Source organism: Haliotis asinina, chromosome 1 (assembly GCF_037392515.1).
Source record: "Haliotis asinina isolate JCU_RB_2024 chromosome 1, JCU_Hal_asi_v2, whole genome shotgun sequence".
Classification (NCBI taxonomy): Eukaryota; Metazoa; Mollusca; class Gastropoda; order Lepetellida; family Haliotidae; genus Haliotis; species Haliotis asinina.
The window spans coordinates 30220361-30237755 of record NC_090280.1 but is presented as its reverse complement, the minus strand read 5'-3'; the positions used below and the strand labels follow the sequence as shown (position 1 = coordinate 30237755).

At 41.1% G+C, this 17395-nt stretch overlaps 2 protein-coding genes across 2 annotated transcripts; both read left to right on the top strand.

Moving 5' to 3' along the window:
- The first annotated feature begins 2023 nt into the window (after positions 1–2023).
- LOC137271741 (uncharacterized) lies at positions 2024–10973 on the top strand. Its single transcript, XM_067804151.1, has 6 exons — positions 2024–2098; positions 6972–7043; positions 7373–7509; positions 8488–8602; positions 9869–10040; positions 10888–10973. Exons 1-6 carry the CDS (start codon positions 2024–2026, stop codon positions 10971–10973), a joined length of 657 nt encoding a protein of 218 aa, XP_067660252.1.
- A 758-nt stretch (positions 10974–11731) lies between these two features.
- LOC137278410 (arylamine N-acetyltransferase, pineal gland isozyme NAT-3-like) lies at positions 11732–14472 on the top strand. Its single transcript, XM_067810721.1, has 2 exons — positions 11732–11806; positions 12676–14472. Exon 2 carries the CDS (start codon positions 12678–12680, stop codon positions 13590–13592), a length of 915 nt encoding a protein of 304 aa, XP_067666822.1. The 5' UTR covers positions 11732–11806; positions 12676–12677; the 3' UTR covers positions 13593–14472.
- Positions 14473–17395: the final 2923 nt, after the last annotated feature.

The following is a 17395-nucleotide window of genomic DNA, read 5'->3' as shown; positions in this document are numbered from 1 at the left end:
ACATGTCAGTAATGAGTCCTTGACGACCAATAGCTGGTTGAAGGTGAGAGCTCCCCACTCCGTACGTTCTGTATCAGAAAGAAACCCCTTTTCCACCCCCTCTTAATGTGTTTGTTTAACAATAAAGTTATAATTGTGAGAGGTAGTTTAGTCCAAACAGTGAATGGATTCATTTTTGCCGGCGTCGTGACTCCATGCATTCCGTTTCATAGATAAAGCAGTAGAGGTTAGAATAAGTAAGAAAGTAAATAAAAGTCGTATGTAGAAGAGTGTATCCGATCTTGTTGGCTTTTGACGGGAGGATTTTATGCACCTTTTTTAACATGGTGCATTGCAAGTATAGCATGATTTAGTCGAGTTGGCATGAGAGCAAGACACCATTTGCAGTTCACCCCCTCTGTTGTATTGTAGCAGTTAGATGTTTACTGCAGAACCTTGATGAGGTAGCATCAGTTGTGATACAGTTTGTAGCAGTCGTGAGTTGTTGTCTCACACTGAGTTGTAGCAGTTAGTTGTTTACTGCAGATATTTACATGTCATATACGTGACATGTGGAGGTTGCGAGATGTTGATGCATGTTGCAGTTTTGCAGCATTCAAGTTGGCACCAGATGTGACTCTTGAGTATTATCTGTGAGACATTGTGGCAGATTGATGTATTGGCAGTGAACTCTCGTTAGTCAGGTTGGCATTAGATGTGGGAAGTGTATACTGACTTGCTTCTATGTGGTGTTTTCGTAAAGCATTAAGGTTGCTATAAGTGCAATTCTCTATACTGTGTTATTATAATAAGTGTTCTTTGTCCACGGAAAGTCGCTGATGGCCAGACTCGTCCTATTACAGATTTGGTGCCGTGACCAGGATTTGTTGTATGTTGGTGTGGCAACTGGTTCTTTATAGGTTTTGCAAAGTGTTGAACAGTATCAAATATGGAAAGTTATAAGTTATATATTCTCTAGATTGTGTTTAGTGATGAGGAAGGTTTGGAATCATTGTATGCAGCGTCTTGTACAGGTTGGGTACAGGATCCGATAGTAACTGCTTCCACGCCGAGGCGGAACTGTACCAATCCTTTCTACCCTGAATTTGTGGGAGGACAAGTTCGAGGAAAAGATGAATGAGGGGTTTTGAAGTCAGGAACATGAATGCAGTTCTCATGTTAGGTCCTCAAGTAGAGATAGGATTAAACCCCGAACTCGGTTAGGTACCGCTTGTGCTGCCAATGGAAACATGGGTAAAGTTAGATTTTCCCAGAAAGTAGTTAAGGAGAAATCATCTGGGGAAAACGAATATCTGACTTTGCCTGGGCAAGGGAATTTTGGAAGATGGGGGTCATTGAGGGAATTGCCTGATAGTGATAGTGATGGGGGTAACAAAGAGGTCAGGAGAAGGCATTCAAGAGGAGAGGTATCTTCTCCATCGATATCAGGGAGACGTAGAATGGGGATTAATTGGAGAGAAAAGCAGCCTGATACGTTTGATGTCAAGTCTAGTGATTGGCAAGATTACATGGTACATTTTGAACAGGTCGCTTCATGGAATGGACAAATCAGCTAGGACTCAGTTGTAAATACTTGAGTTTATGTTTTTTTATTTTCAGTTTTATTGGGTTATGGTTGACCAAATGTATCATATGTGGAAGAGCTGTACCAGCTCTTTGTGTTTCAGGAAATTCAACATGGAAATATCAGTTAATGCAGAAGAACTCTTAGTTTCAAGAGAGGTTTGTGCGTGAACCTTGTCCACCAGAGGGGATGCCATGTAGGTTAACGGGGTGTGACTACATTTGTACCGCATTAGAGTAAATACCATCAACAGCAGATCCCGGTCTTTTCTTGTTCTACTTTCCGTCTGACATTTCGCCTACGTCAGCGTTGTTGCCGCCATGTCGTCACGCATGTTCCTCCTGGGGTGGTACAGATGGAGAAACGGCAGAATCATTATTACCGAGATCCTGGAGACATTCTCCCCCTCGTGTTTCGCCGGAGAGGCGGGATGGTCCGACCCCAGCATGTGTAGCCACCATGGATCGAGCCCAGGGGGTCGGCGACGTCTCCCTCATCGACGAAGGAGCCGCGAGGAGCAAGAGGAACAAGATCGTTGGTGGATGTTTGACCGCCCAGCTTCGGACAGTGCTTGACAGTTACTGTGATTGGAAATGTCTTCCTGGAAACTGCAACTATTTATAACCTGATCTTTTTGTCCGATTTTGTATTGATGCATTTACCATAATGTTTTTGTTGCTTATACCATGTGGTTACATGTTATCATGGAAAACTGATTAAAGGGAATCACTAGACACAATGTCATAGTTTATGGAGGATGGACTAAAAGAAAACAAATAACTTTCCTTATTTTCTACTGCTCAACACTTTGCAAAACCTATAAAGAACCAATTGCCACACCAACACACAACAAATCCTGGTCACGGCACCAACCAAGTTGGTTGGTGTAAAAAAGACTCTGCATATGTTTGGATAGATCCGTACCCTGTTGACTATATGTCATTTGTAACCTCTTGTAAACAACGCATGTGTGAGTTAGAGAATAGTAGTAAACGTATACTGTATTCGAAAGTTAAACAGGTGTTTGAATGTGACTCTTATGTTAATATGATTCCACAGAATCTACGACAATGTCTAGCCACGATCATGCCATAAGCTACAAATTGAAATGGGACGTTACAAAAACATCGACGGACATCTGAGATATATGTTTGTATAAATAATACGTCCAGCCTCCACTGCCTGGCACAAATGTTAATGTAAATGTCCGTAGAAAACAGTCGAGGAATGGTTAGTACAAGCCTTTGAAACAAATAAACAATTGTCCTGTCTTGTCTTGTCGCATGTCAAAACGTGGTGTGTTACTCACTCTGTAATGTCATGTCCTAAAACGGGAACGCACAGGACAAAAGTAAAGAAATGTTTTATAAGTATTTAAGTGTACTTAAGTCGATTAGGCAAGAACATAGATCAAAAGACGTCGACACACGGATGAACATGTACTGTCAGCATTAATTCAGTTCTCTCACAGCATATGTGTGGACGCAAGGGTGCGATTAGGTCAGTCTACATACGCTTCTCAACCAAATCTGTTCAGTTCTCGAAATTAGCTCGAAAGCAAAATATTAGTGTCGACGGCAACAGACACGTTGTCTCCCCTCCTGTCGTTGTAAGGGGTAACGCGATTAAAAAAATGAACCAAACGCGTCTCTAGGCTCCATGCCTCTACCCTGTTGCACCATTGTACACTTCGTTATCGGTGTACTTGTGTCATGACAGGACCAACCTTTGGCCGATAGGCTCGAATTTCCTATTCTCTCAGACGAGTTCTGATGGTTTGGTTGGAAATTCTTCGAGGACCAAGCGCCTGTCCCTCAGTGTCCGTTGCTTCAGAAAATCGGTGCCGTAAGTATAATGCTCGGATGAATCGGTCCTGGGCAGACGTGGTCACTCTTAGTCTTCCACCTCTGAGAAGATCTTGGGTCGAAATGAAGGGGTATATTCATGGCATAATATTGACATGGTGCTGTGCTTGATGTGCTTGATGAAGTGTCTTGCAACGGCAAATTGGGACACCCCTCCTTACAAACGACCCATATTTCGGTCAATAGGCTCAAGTCATGGCATTTTTTTATCTTTTAAATATCGTACTAAAATGGTGACTCTAAGCTGACCTTTTATAGTCGGTGTCTCTACTTATGTTTCGACACGTTGCATGTTCAGTACGTTGAAAGCTCAATGCACCATTTATTTATCGTTTTCAACACATTTTGGGATGCACCATTCACGACGTGAATGACAAGATTCAAACATTATGCATACTCTACATATTGTACATACCAAACCCCTGGAAACGCCCGTGCTATTGTATTCTTTTTTAAAAGAGTGTATGTAAAACAGACAGATACTAAGATAGGATACGCTTTATCTATTTTCATATATTCGTAAGCTGAATCCTCCTAAAGCTCATGTACTTGAACATTCGTCTATGCATAAAATGTAGCTCTGTTGGGTATAAATAACGGTGGTTTGTAAAACTTGGTTAAGGAGTAATTCACGCTGTACATAGTGGCCTTTTGACATCTTGGCATATCAAGTTATACAGGTGAAAAATTTAGAATACTGTAAATTTCGGCTGTAACGAACTAAGGTGAACCACCAGTAAGTAAACAATATACATAACCTCTACGAATCGTTTCAATACCATATTTTCGTAGATACTACTCACATCTACGAAAGTACTGCTCACATCTCTGTCAAGGATACTTAACTTCCACGTTGAAGCTACTTTCACTTTCCTGAAAGATACTTACATCTACGAAAGTACTGCTCACATCTCTGTCAAGGATACTTAACTTCCACGTTGAAGCTACTTTCACTTTCCTGAAAGATACTTACATCTACGAAAGTACTGCTCACATCTCTGTCAAGGATACTTAACTTCCACGTTGAAGCTACTTTCACTTTCCTGAAAGATACTTACATCTACGAAAGTACTGCTCACATCTCTGTCAAGGATACTTAACTTCCACGTTGAAGCTACTTTCACTTTCCTGAAAGATACTTACATCTACGAAAGTACTGCTCACATCTCTGTCAAGGATACTTAACTTCCACGTTGAAGCTACTTTCACTTTCCTGAAAGATACTTACATCTACGAAAGTACTGCTCACATCTCTGTCAAGGATACTTAACTTCCACGTTGAAGCTACTTTCACTTTCCTGAAAGATACTTACATCTTCGAAAGTACTGCTCACATCTCTGTCAAGGATACTTAACTTCCACGTTGAAGCTACTTTCACTTTCCTGAAAGATACTTACATCTACGCAGATGATACTAGAAATATAGTATCTGATATTGCGAAAACCTTACGTATCGAATCATCGACTTATTAACCATTATATTATTGCTCTTTTACATGTACCTTGTGACCAGTAACTACGAACTTGTTTTATATGTCTTACTGAAGGATAAGAAAGTAAGATTCTTTATGGATAACAACATCTTTATTACATATGGTGCGCCGTATGGACACTTATATCGTTGTCAAGCAAGAGAAGTTGTCCATAAAGAATCTTACTGTCTTCTTACTCATCAACTTCTAATAATGCCAATCAAACAAATCATTTGTTGAAGGACTATCGAAACATTCAATGAAGCACATCAGTCAAATGTTGCGTTAATTATTTGAGTTGTCACTACTTGCTTTTATGCTGATATTTTGAACTGATTTCATATGTCAGAATCAGATGTCAGAAAAGGCCGAATGAAATCCAAACCGACTGATATTATGTCACACAGACACACACATGAAATAATACAGTATCGTTGTTAGACTATGGCCCTAATGCTGTCCCATAGATGTTTTCAGCTGATTATGTAACGCGAACCTGCAAATGCGAACAGTCACCACTCTGTTCTTTCCTGGCACCTCGACTGAAATTCCATTTAGTTCACTAAGTTCACACTAACACTGACTAACAATAGTCAGTGTGTTCAGATGTCATTAACATGCACCGATATTTTGACAAAAGTATTTTACACGTCCTTGAATATTTCTCCATGAGTTTTACGAGTTAATTATCTACAATAAGTACGCGTTAATTTACCCTGTAACCGAATCTACGGATAAAGACAGAAAGGTAAATTATCATGCAGCCAGGCAATATGTGAATAATCACACCAATACTCGACTATCAGTTGAAGAATAATGTCGATGCTTGAGATTTATTATTGCCCGAATGTTCCTCAACACAACGATATATACTAGCCACAAATAGCTGGAGACTGTGAAAAATAGGAAATCAATTACAACACATGCAATTTGTGCGTGTATATGAATATCGGTGGAGTTGATGAGTGACAAAACTTGCTACCGAAACATTTGGGACTAATGACCCGCTCATTGTCACGAGTGTACGACGTCATGAGGCTACTGGCGTGGTCAGCTGGGAATATGTCAGTATCCGTTGACAGTCCGGTTCCATTGATACCACAACATCCTTGCATCATATCAGAAAATACATGAAAAGAACGGGTTATGGGTCACTATTACCGGCTACCCATGAGGCCCCGTGGCACATTTTCTACCTAAATGATTTGAAATGACGACTTGGATGTACATTAGCTATATTTAGAAAAGGGTATACCAATCAGGTCTCATGTTTCACAGAAGAAGGATATTTGCCAGCCAGTACACATTCTAGTCTAGACGAGACATAGAAGAGCAAGTGCACATGCATTTGCTGTGTTTTATGACGTATATAGAACACTCTTGAAATGAACAGACTGGCGCAATAAATATATTTTTGTGCCAACAACTTATTCTGTATCGCACTCAAAACGCCAATACATTACACAAAGGGCTAGAATTGATTCTTGTGTTCATTAGAACCCTAATTCACTCTAGATAAAACTTGGTCTTGTATCAAACGAAGTGTTTCTGTGGTTTAATATACTTGGTAGACACACACATCACTGATTATCATAAAAGCAACGAGTTCTGAAAATGAACAGAAACAACATAGACACTGTCTATTGGTACACTTTTTCTTGCAGCACAAAAAATATTGCGAGCTCCAAGCTTTGAACAACACCATCACAAATAAAGGGACGTGAAACAACGAAATTGTGTGAACGATTGCTTGCTGTTCTGACAGATTTTGATTGTGTGCGTGATCATAATATGTAAGTCACATGGCCTGTTTTCATCAGATGTGATTGGATGTTTTACTTTCCTTCACGAATGACGTATCCAGCCGACTGGACATAAATTAAGATAGGCACAGCGACTTGCTACGGACAGCGGAAACAACACACACGTATTGGTGCCTGCATTTAAGAAAAGGTAAGGTTACTTCATTATTCTTCAGACTACTATCAGATATCTGAGTTGTTCTCACACCAACGTCTGTCGCTGCACCGAATCTGCAATTCAGTAGTATCTTCGCATTTCATGTTTCAGTTCAAACACTCTACAATGGTGAAGTTCTTAGTGAGCCTTTGTTTCGTCCTGTCATCTTCGTTGGCGTCTGAGGTGAGTAGTGAAAGAGCGATAATTCAAAGAATGATTGCCTGACTTTGTTCCGATATTGAAATTCCGTAAAAAATCCGTGAAGATTGCCGGGCAGATGTTGGGTGAGATAGAATGGAATTCAATACTTTCAGAATTATTGACCTGGTATAGAAACGTATGTGTCTGTGTCTCTGTGGTGGTCTTTATGTGTAATTGTGTCTGTGTGTGTGTCTGAGCGATGTGAGCCCATGTGTGCTCGCGCCTACCTTTTGCGGTGTGTGTGTTTGAACGTTTTCTATATTTCGTTTACGTCATATTAGACGTAGAAGCATCAATTGTTATATTTGTAGTGGCGAAACATCACTGCGATCTACGGGAATAAAACAATGATGCTGGACGTGGCGATCGGAGAAGACATCATTGAAGTGCAGTCTCACAAGCCAGACAATGCACCTGACTCATTCAGAGAGACAACCAACCTCCATGTGTTTCCAGGGTACTGTATCGTTCCAAATGTTTAATCCGAAAGTTCAATAAGCTTACATTCAAATACACCTTTATTGTACACTATACTATCAATCCCTTACGTGGTGATATCAATTTGTGAAACCAGACCTAACTGCATGACACAGTTTTGGGAATCGTGAGTGAGTGAGTTTAGTTTTACGCCGCACTCAGAAATATTCCAGTTATATGACGGCGGTCTGTAAATAATCGAGTCTGGACTAGACAATCCAGTGATCAACAACATGAACACCAATCTGCGCAAATGAGAATTGATGACATGTGCCAACCAAGTCAGGGAGCCTGACCACCCGACCCCGTTAGTCGCCTCTTATGACAAGCATATTCGCCTTTAATGGGAAGTAAGGGTTGCTGAAGGCCTGTTCTACCCCGGTACCTTCACTGATCGTTGTTTTAGTCTCTCATTTGTTAGGTCAAATCTGGATTATTAACAAGTCTTAGCATTTCGAAAAATATCTCTTCAGCAACACAAAAGCACTTGTACAAAGTATTTGATATTCTTATCTAAAACTCAAACCTAATGTTCACATATTTTCGGACACTTGAAATGACCTTTTAGTGAGCTGAAATTACAACTCACTGGTATGGTGTTCAATATTACCCCTTGTGTCGTCCTGGTCGTTAATGTCAATCGACTATACTTGGCAAAATAAGTTAGGGATATTGGTATTTTAATGATTGATATTTTTATCAGTGTGTCAATGAATAAAGGAATCATTTTTCAAACTTTTGAAATTTGCACATATACCTAAGTATTTTGTCCAGTATATATGCCTTCTTTCGAATGTGTGCGGGCCAGTTTTCTTTTTGAAAAAGGCGCCTACAGCTTAACAAAAAGTTATCCTTTCTATCTACGTTGATAAACGTGGCTACAGCTTTACAAAATGTTACCTGTTTCTATACACCTTGATAAAAGTGTTTACAGATATACAATATACAGCTTTATCTTTCAGCATCTTGTTGCCATGAGAAATCAGGCGAACAAAGCGTGCTATGTCAGACACATATTTGAAACCTTTGAAGAGCTGAAAGAGAAAATAAGCAGTATTGAACAGGTACTTTGTGTTTGTTTTAACTTTTAAACCCGTGAAACCCAAAAGATTATATACTGTTTGAATGACAAAATACATTCTTCAAAAAAAAAAGAAACGCAAAACCCAAATGGGAAGTTATTCAAGGATGGTTAGATCAGCGGAAAACAATGACAAATGGATGAAATTTTGCTGAGCAATGCATTGCTATCTTGTCCATATTTCATGCGAATAACAGTCTTCACAGTCATTACTGCTGTGTTGAAGTCAGCACCTCATATGACCAGCTCCAGCTGCTACCATTGCCCGACACCTCCTGGGTATAGATCGAATCAGTCGTTGGATGTTTTGTTGTGGAATCTTTCTCCATTCCTCCTGCAACAACTACTGAAGATTCTGTGGTGGATTAGGACGTCGACGTACCCATCTATAGATCTGAACCCAAAGGTGTTCAGTAGGGTTTAGACCCAGGGATCTGGAGGGCCTGGGGAGGGTATTGATGTTGTTATTGGCCAGGTAGTCCACGGTGGCACGTGCTGTGTGGGGCCTGGCGTTGTCCTGTTGGAAGAGCTGCTGTTGACTTGTCAACAAGGTGGAGGACGTGGGGACGGAGAATATGGTCGATGTATCGATTGGCCGTCAGATTGCCTTGGGCAAAGCATAAGTTCCGATCTGCGGATGTATGAGATAACCACCCCACCCCCCACCCCACCCACACCCACACCCCCACCCCCAACACACACACACGCACGCACACACCTTAACACTCTCCTCACCGAATCTATACACTTGTCTGATCAGGATAGAGGCAAAATGTTCATAACGTCGGCGGCTTTACCACTTTTCACATTGTTTCCAATGTCCATATTACACAATGGCATTAGCATGTAGGAAGATGACAAAGGGGATGATTTTTATCTTTTTATACTTTTTTTCAGGGAAGTACTTGTGAGGGTAACGTGTTATCATAATAGAACTATTTTGTAGTTACATATTGTTCCCAAAGTAAAATGTTCCCAAATAGTTTTAGATATATGAAATTAGCAAACACATTGCTCAAATATATTTTCATGCGAGGTATTTTCATATGTGGCATATTTTCAGTATTTGAGTGGTTGTTAATTTAGAAAAATAACTAACACTGTGTGAAGAGCATAGAGTATGTCAGATGTAATTACCCAGATGCAGCCGTTGCGTGTGGTTGTGACGAATAGTTTTAAGATAATTAGTCATGATAGCCATGATGATTGACGTGGCACGGTTCGAAATAAGTTCGTTCTTTTCACAAAGCATGACACAAGCAAAGGCCTGGTCGCTGAAGACTGGATTGACGTGGCGGATGTTTGCCCCATCGAGTCGTGGGCTGTTAAGGAACTCCTGGGAGATGAGATCGACTCCTTCTGCCGCTTCAACGACGTCTATTTCGTCGGTTACGTGCACACGGGGACCATGGACCAAAAAGGTATGACAAGACAGTATGGATAATAAATTTCGTGATTTATTTTTCACAACGTTTCTTAGCTAGTTCTTGTCCCTTCCTCGGGTGGATAATGTTCATTCTTCATAAAACAAAATATGTTTACAATGATAGAGTTTGTTTTTACAACGAGGACAAGAGTATGTTTACATAGCAAAATGGTTAAAGCAGATTGAGTTTGAGAGTCAGTGATGTTTTGGTGATGGGAGGTAAATCCCGTGATCCATGTTGATCTCGTGTACTAATCTTCATATATTGAATGACTCAAGAAGTTTTTGGCTTTTTTGCTTGTTTGTTTGTTGCCTGACGTCACAAGCAGCAGTATTCCTGCTACATGACATTTGTCTGCATATAGTAGAATCTGGACCAGACAATCCAGTGATCAACAGCATAAACATCGATCTACGTATTTGGGATACGATGACATGCGTCAGTTGATCAAGTCAGCAAGCCTGACGTCATCTTACGGCAAACATAGACTGCTGGCGATCAGTTCGAACCCGCACGTTCACAGACCGCTAATGTTCTGAAACAACAATAGCATATTTACTAGTATGTCTCAATTAGAACACAGTTTAGAGTTTTCCTGCATGCCATCAATTTTTTGACGTATTACATACAAACGCACATGTGAACCGTACCCTCTCCTTAGCTTGGGTCAATTAATAAACCCCGACAAACCATCAGATTATATCTTAGCATTGAATGTAGACTAGACTTTGATTGTGGAAGCAATTTTAAGCTGTGGCGATAACCATGGTTATACAATGCCATTGTTTTCTAGTACATGTATACGATCTATTTTATAAATATTATTATTTGATTATTTCAGCTCAATCCAGGAGACACAAGCGTGCCATGATGCGTGGGATATTTGTTGCAAGTTGTTGCCAGATGCCACAAAATATGCTGGCATGAGCATATGGAGCATATTAAAAATATTTTCACTCTTTACTTTTACACATTTGGACTGTATGCTATACACATATGGTAATTTACAACAAGGTTGAAATATAATAAACCAGTGTCTAAACCTAAACAGTTGTCTTTTGTTTGTTTGTTTTTGTTTTGTATGTTTTGGTTTTTTTTGTTTTTGTTTTTTGGGTTTTTTCGTGGGTCTCTTGTGTATGGTTTATTGTTGCTTGCTAGGTAGTGGTAGACGTTATGAAGTCTAAAGTGGATATGCTTACTTATACAGTGCACATGCACATCTGTTGCGCACATTTACTATGACCACGACACAATGCTTGTTTAGTCTTGAATAGGATGTGAGTGAGTTTGGTTTTACGCCGCAATCAGTAACACTCCATCTATATGGCGGCGGTCTGTAAATGATTGAGCCTGAATCTGGAAATCCAGTGATCAATAGCATGAGCATCGATCTACGCAAATGGGATACGATGACATGTGTCAACCATGTCAGCGAGTCTGACCATAAGATCGCGTTAGTCGCCTCTTACGACAAGCATGGGTTGCTGAAGATCAATTCTAACCCAGATCGTCAGATCAGTATCCGTGTCAGGTATTTAATAGGAATGCAATAATTTTAACCTCATTGCTTTACAACACAAGGTACGAGGATGTTTTTGAGAAGTATTCAGATAAACCATCTGATCCGCTTTCGTGACCTACATAGCATGCATTAGGTACACACTGCCACGTTGAACTGTAGACGCAACCCTTCGGTAGAAGTCAGTCAACGTGTTACTGTCTACGCCTTGAAATCTACGAGAGACGTTCTGCGTGCAAAGGTAACGTACATTTGATATAATGTGAATAGCACATGCAGTAATGAGGTATTTCCATTGACCTCGACGACTATGAGAGACCTGACATGTCGAAACCTTTCAGCAGATACTACCGTGTGTAGCATATCCTCTACAGCATGGTGGAGTAGACATAGCTTCAGATAGGGTGTGTGCCAGTAGGGCTTGGGTCAAAGTGACCCCGTTACTTGCAGCTGAAATGCTCTTGTGACTTTCAGGTCCGTGTTTTACGTCCTGTGTCGTGAGTCCTGGCACACCAACAGGACGCTTCCGTAGCGTGGTGGTTAGAGCGTCGGCCAGGAGTACGAAATATCCCAGGTTCGAGTCTTTCTTGGTCGCGTCTTATCAAAAGACGTCCATATATGATATTTGTTGGTCCCTGTTTGGAGCTGGCATTAATGGGTAAAGGAAGAACTGGTCGCCTCGGAGCCAGTATCATGTGTCTGACTGGATGATATGCATGATCAACATGAGACATTGGTTCTCAGTGAGCTAGCACCATTAAACCAGCTTAAGTCAGTGATAGTACAAAAAGCCACACATAGACATGTATACATGTCGTCATATGATGGAAATATTCTAAGGTGCGATGATAAACACCAGTTCACCTCACCTCACCTCACCTCACCTCACCTCACCTCACCTCACCTCACCTCACCTCACCTCACCTCACCTCACCTCACCTCACCTCACCTCACCTCACCTCACCTCACCTCACCTCACCTCACCTCACCTCAACAATTGTAGGCACCTGGGAAATCGAACGCCTAAACCACAAGGCCTCTTTCCCTTTTCCCCTTACTCACTTACTTATTGTGTGCCATACCTGCTCACCTCTGTTGTCCTCATTCCAGCCATGGCAACATTAATCAGGACTAGAGCGGTATCGTTCCTCCAAGACATTTTGGGCATCAGTGTCCAATGTGACACACCGGATGGGCAACCAAGATGCGACCTTCCATTCCTCAACCGAATCATCAGGGAATTTATGGGGAAACTTCCCTTCCAGTCCGTCACACTGATAGCTGAAGATCTCGCGAGACGTCACGTGCCCTCCAAGTCCGAGATCGTGGAGGCCATGTTTAAACAACATGGTGGACTGTGCCATTCCCTCAACAGTTCCATGTTTTTCTTGCTGGAAGGTCTCGGCTACAATGTCACGCTTGGACACGCTTTCGTGATCATTGAGGAAGATGAACACCGCGACAACCATATAATAGTATTTGTTCAAAGTCTGGTAACGGAAGGCGATTTGTTTCTGGTCGACGTTGGCTTCGGCGAGCCGTCGTTTGAGGCGGTTTCGTTGGATTTCGAAACCGAATCTCCGGTGTATAAACACTCATACCTTGAGTATAAATTCTTCAAGCAAGACGGGAAGATCATAAGGGCCAATGGGAAAGGCGACATCCGACTAGCCACAGACCCAAAGCCTTGGGAGGTTTGCATCGGACCATGGCGAGGAGCGTATGAGTTTCAAACTGAAAACATCAGACGGTTTGACGAGTTTCAGAAGTGTTACGGACATCAGTATACATCACTAGACGGAATGCCGTTTCAGACAAGCCTGAGAGCGGTGATGTATCCAAATGGTAAAGCATTGATCATTCTCCACAGCAACATGCTGTGCGAAAACGAGTCGGGTGACCTTGTGAAATACCCACTTGCGGATGACGAAACTGTTTTGAAAGCGTACTTGAAACATTTCCCTCAGTTTGAAGAGGAGATTGTAAAACGAGCTGTAGTCAACTGGAGGAAACAGATGCAAGAATAGATACGTCTTAGCATTAAATCAGTATATCATATCACAGTGACTTATTCTCATAAGAGACTACAAGACCCTACAACCGGTCCGCCGGTTATGAAACATACCGCCAGATATACCATTACTCTCTCTCTCTCTCTCTCTCTGTATGTGTGTGTGTGTGTGTATTTCTCATTTGCACTGACAATGGGAAGTGATTTGAACGCAAAATGGAATATCCTCTACTTTTCTAATGGTATATAGTCCGTCATATTACAGAGAAAATATCATTTACATTATTCACAAAGTGATGCATGATTAACACAAAATGATTTTTCAGCACGATGTTCAGACTGAATTAGATATAACATGTAAATATTATGTCATTTAGATATAACATGTTATATCACATCATTTTTTATTAATGTGGACCACTGTGACATGTCAACTGAGTTACACAATCTGGAGTTCATGATTTTGCTATAAGGTAGCCTAGTGGTTAAAGCTGTTTACTCCAGATACACGGTTCGATTACTCACCTGCATGAAGCCCATTTCTGGTATCCCCTTGATATTGAATATTGCTCTCATTCACTTGCCCATTAGACACGTAACGAATCATTGTTTAGTTATTTTTGATAGAGAAGTACACATCAGTAAGTATTTTGACATGCTTCACATAAAGAGGTAACAACTAAAGCGAACGTAAAATCTGCCAATTGTCCTGAACTTGGCCATTGAATGTTGAATCCCTTTCGTGTACGGAGCACCATTAAATCTTTATTTTAAACACACTTTAAAAAATCATACCTCCAATATCTAAATTGGCTTAATCGAATACATATTGGCAAGCAATACTGGATGACAAGTTTAACAGTCCACCTACATACACAATAAACTTTGATACTGTACAATAATTGTGCGTCTTATTGTTCGCGACAGGAAGATATTCAGAAGATACGGTGTTAAAAGTTGTCTTGCGTGGCTGCTGTTTGGATACCCTGGGTCGTTGGTTTGTTGTGTAAGGTCGCACTCAGCAATATTCCGACTTTATGGTGGCAAGCCAGTTAGAATCGAGGCTGGACAAGACAATCATGAGCATCTATCTGCGCAACTGGGATACGATGACATGTATCAACCAAGTCAGCGGGCCTGACCATCCAAACTCGTTAGTCGCCTCCAATCACAAGCACGGGTTGCAAAACACCAATACTCAAACCCGGATCTTCACAGGTATGTTGAATTACTGTGGGCGCGAGACGTCGGACATTACATTACCCTCAACCCCAGACAGTTAAAGATAGCTAACATAGATGCGATTCCACAGTCTGAAGCAATCATAGCGACACTTCCATTGACTTTGAAATTTGAAATGTATTTTCAGGGACAGATGATTTGACTTTGCTCTGTCGAATCACCACACATGTCAGCTTGACTGAGTGAGTTTAGTTTTACGCCTCTTTTACGCAATGTTTCAGTAATATCACGGCTGGACACACAAGAAACGGGTCTAACACATTGTGCCCATATTGGGAGTCAAACCCGAGAGTTCAACCAGGCTACCACACTGCCCCATGACATCATGGAAAGAGTTCATGAATATCAATGGTGAATGTACTATTTGCTTTCGTCCTCATATCTGTCGATGGGACGTTAAACTGTAACCCACAAGATGAGCGAAGCCTCTTCACGAGTAAACGCCGCTAAATGAAGCTTCTGTAAAATCCCGTTTATCTTCGGCAATCACTCAGCAAGGAATGAATCGCATCAGTTGACACCATGGCACTAACACACCAATCAGTGAGTGACTATGGTTTGAGCCGCTTTTGGTAATGTTCCAGCAATATCCCCGCCGAGGACACCAGAAATGTGCTTCACACATTGTACCCATGTGGGGAATCGGACCCGCTCTTCGGCATGACGAGCGAACGCTTTAAACACCTGGCTACCCTACCGCCAAAACATTTTCATTATGTAGTACAATTACTATGAATTACAAAGCCACGTAAAAATATTTACGGGTGGTGTAGTACACAGTCTTTAATTAGATCGTGGCTATGGTTGTCTTGCAATGGTAAATGCGTGGTTGTGTATTCACACTCGTGAAGATCAGAGTAGTGTTTGTCCTTAACTTTGAAACGTTGCTTGGCGCTAAGGACCAAGAACCATAAAATATCTTCCCTCGCACATAAATGTCGTTTTCTGACTGGCTGGGCGCTCTTCTGTTATTTTCAGTGTACCCCGTTTACAAGCGAGTAACATGTTCTAAGTACCCTGCTGGGAATGCCTCGAACTCAACTGGCTATTCATATGATAATCAGGTATGACGCACGGCAATTAACAAATGCAAATCGATAGAAGGGAGATACTTCTGTCTACACTAAAGTTCGTGTTAAATTACCCTTATGAAGATGGTCTTCAACTTCTCATGCTTGTCATAAAAGGCGACTATTGGTCATCCTCGTTGACATGAGTGTGTTTCCCTCCGAATACTCTATGTGTGCAAGTTGTAGCTTGGGTAAATTTGAGGTTGTTTATCTCACGATAATGTATGTGACCAAGTTCTAGTCATGAACCAATATGGTTATGTTTCTACTCATGAGAAAAACTAAGGTTGTTTACTACCGAAATATGTGTGTGGCCAAGTTCTAGTGCAAAGGTGTTTTCTTCAAAACGATGTATGTGTCAAAGTTACAGTTATAGGCCAATCTAGTATAGTTTACCTCCGAATACTTTGTGTTCCCAAATTCTTGTCATGGACCAATCTGAAGCTGTTTACCTCCCAATAATGTGAGTTTCCAAGTTCTTGTCACGGGCCAATCTGAGGATGTTTACCTCCGAATAATGAATGAGTTCAAGTCCTAGTCATGGGCCAATCCGAGGTTGTTTACTTTCGAATAATGCATGTGTTCAAGTTCTTGTCATGGGACAAGCCACGTTGGGTACTAGATAAGTAATTGTTTTCCTGATGTATTCGCTGGTGTTCACATCTTGCATATCATGTTAACACTCCAGGGCGCATGAGAAGCAGAGGTTCACACACTTCCTTCTTGTCACAACGGAACAATCTGTTTCATCACAAAATGAAAAGAGGAGACGTTGAGAAGTCTGTCGCCTGTAAATAGTTCTCCAAATACCGTTGATTCTTGAGCTCGAATCCTGGTGACTGAGGCAGCTGATAAATTGTTGATCAAACTCAACCCTTCTAAATATGCAGATAATCAAGCTTGAACAGAACATCGATATCCAGTGTGTTTCAACTTTATAGTCATGGATCAATCTGAAGTTATTTACCGCAGAATACTCCTTGGCCCAAGCAAACTGTTATCTCAAAATATTCTTTGTGTCCAAGTTCTAGTGATGAGCCAGTCTGAGGGGTTTTTTTTACCTCAGATTGATGTATGTTTTAGTCTGAGACTGTTTACCTCCGAATAATGTATGCGTTCAAGTCCTATGTCATGGACCAATTTGAGGCCGTTTACCTCCTAATTGTGCATGAGTCTGTTACGGTTAAGAATTTACCGTGACAAACAATGTAAGAAATCCCCTGTGAACCAGCAAAACAGAACAAAGACAAGTTTAAAGCATTCAAAATTTGTATTATTAATAAGCCAAGAGAGCAAGGTATACGAAGTCACAAGTCAATATCACGATACCGATTTCCAATACAATACAAGTGAGACAAAATCTAAGGCAATGGGTCACAAGATATACTATAGCAAACTCACCAAAGTCTTAGTGCGAGAGAGAATCAACTATGCAGAATGTAAACACAGCCACCGGTCTGACAGCGATTAATGCAGATTCAGGCGTTGACGGATTGTTGTCGATGAT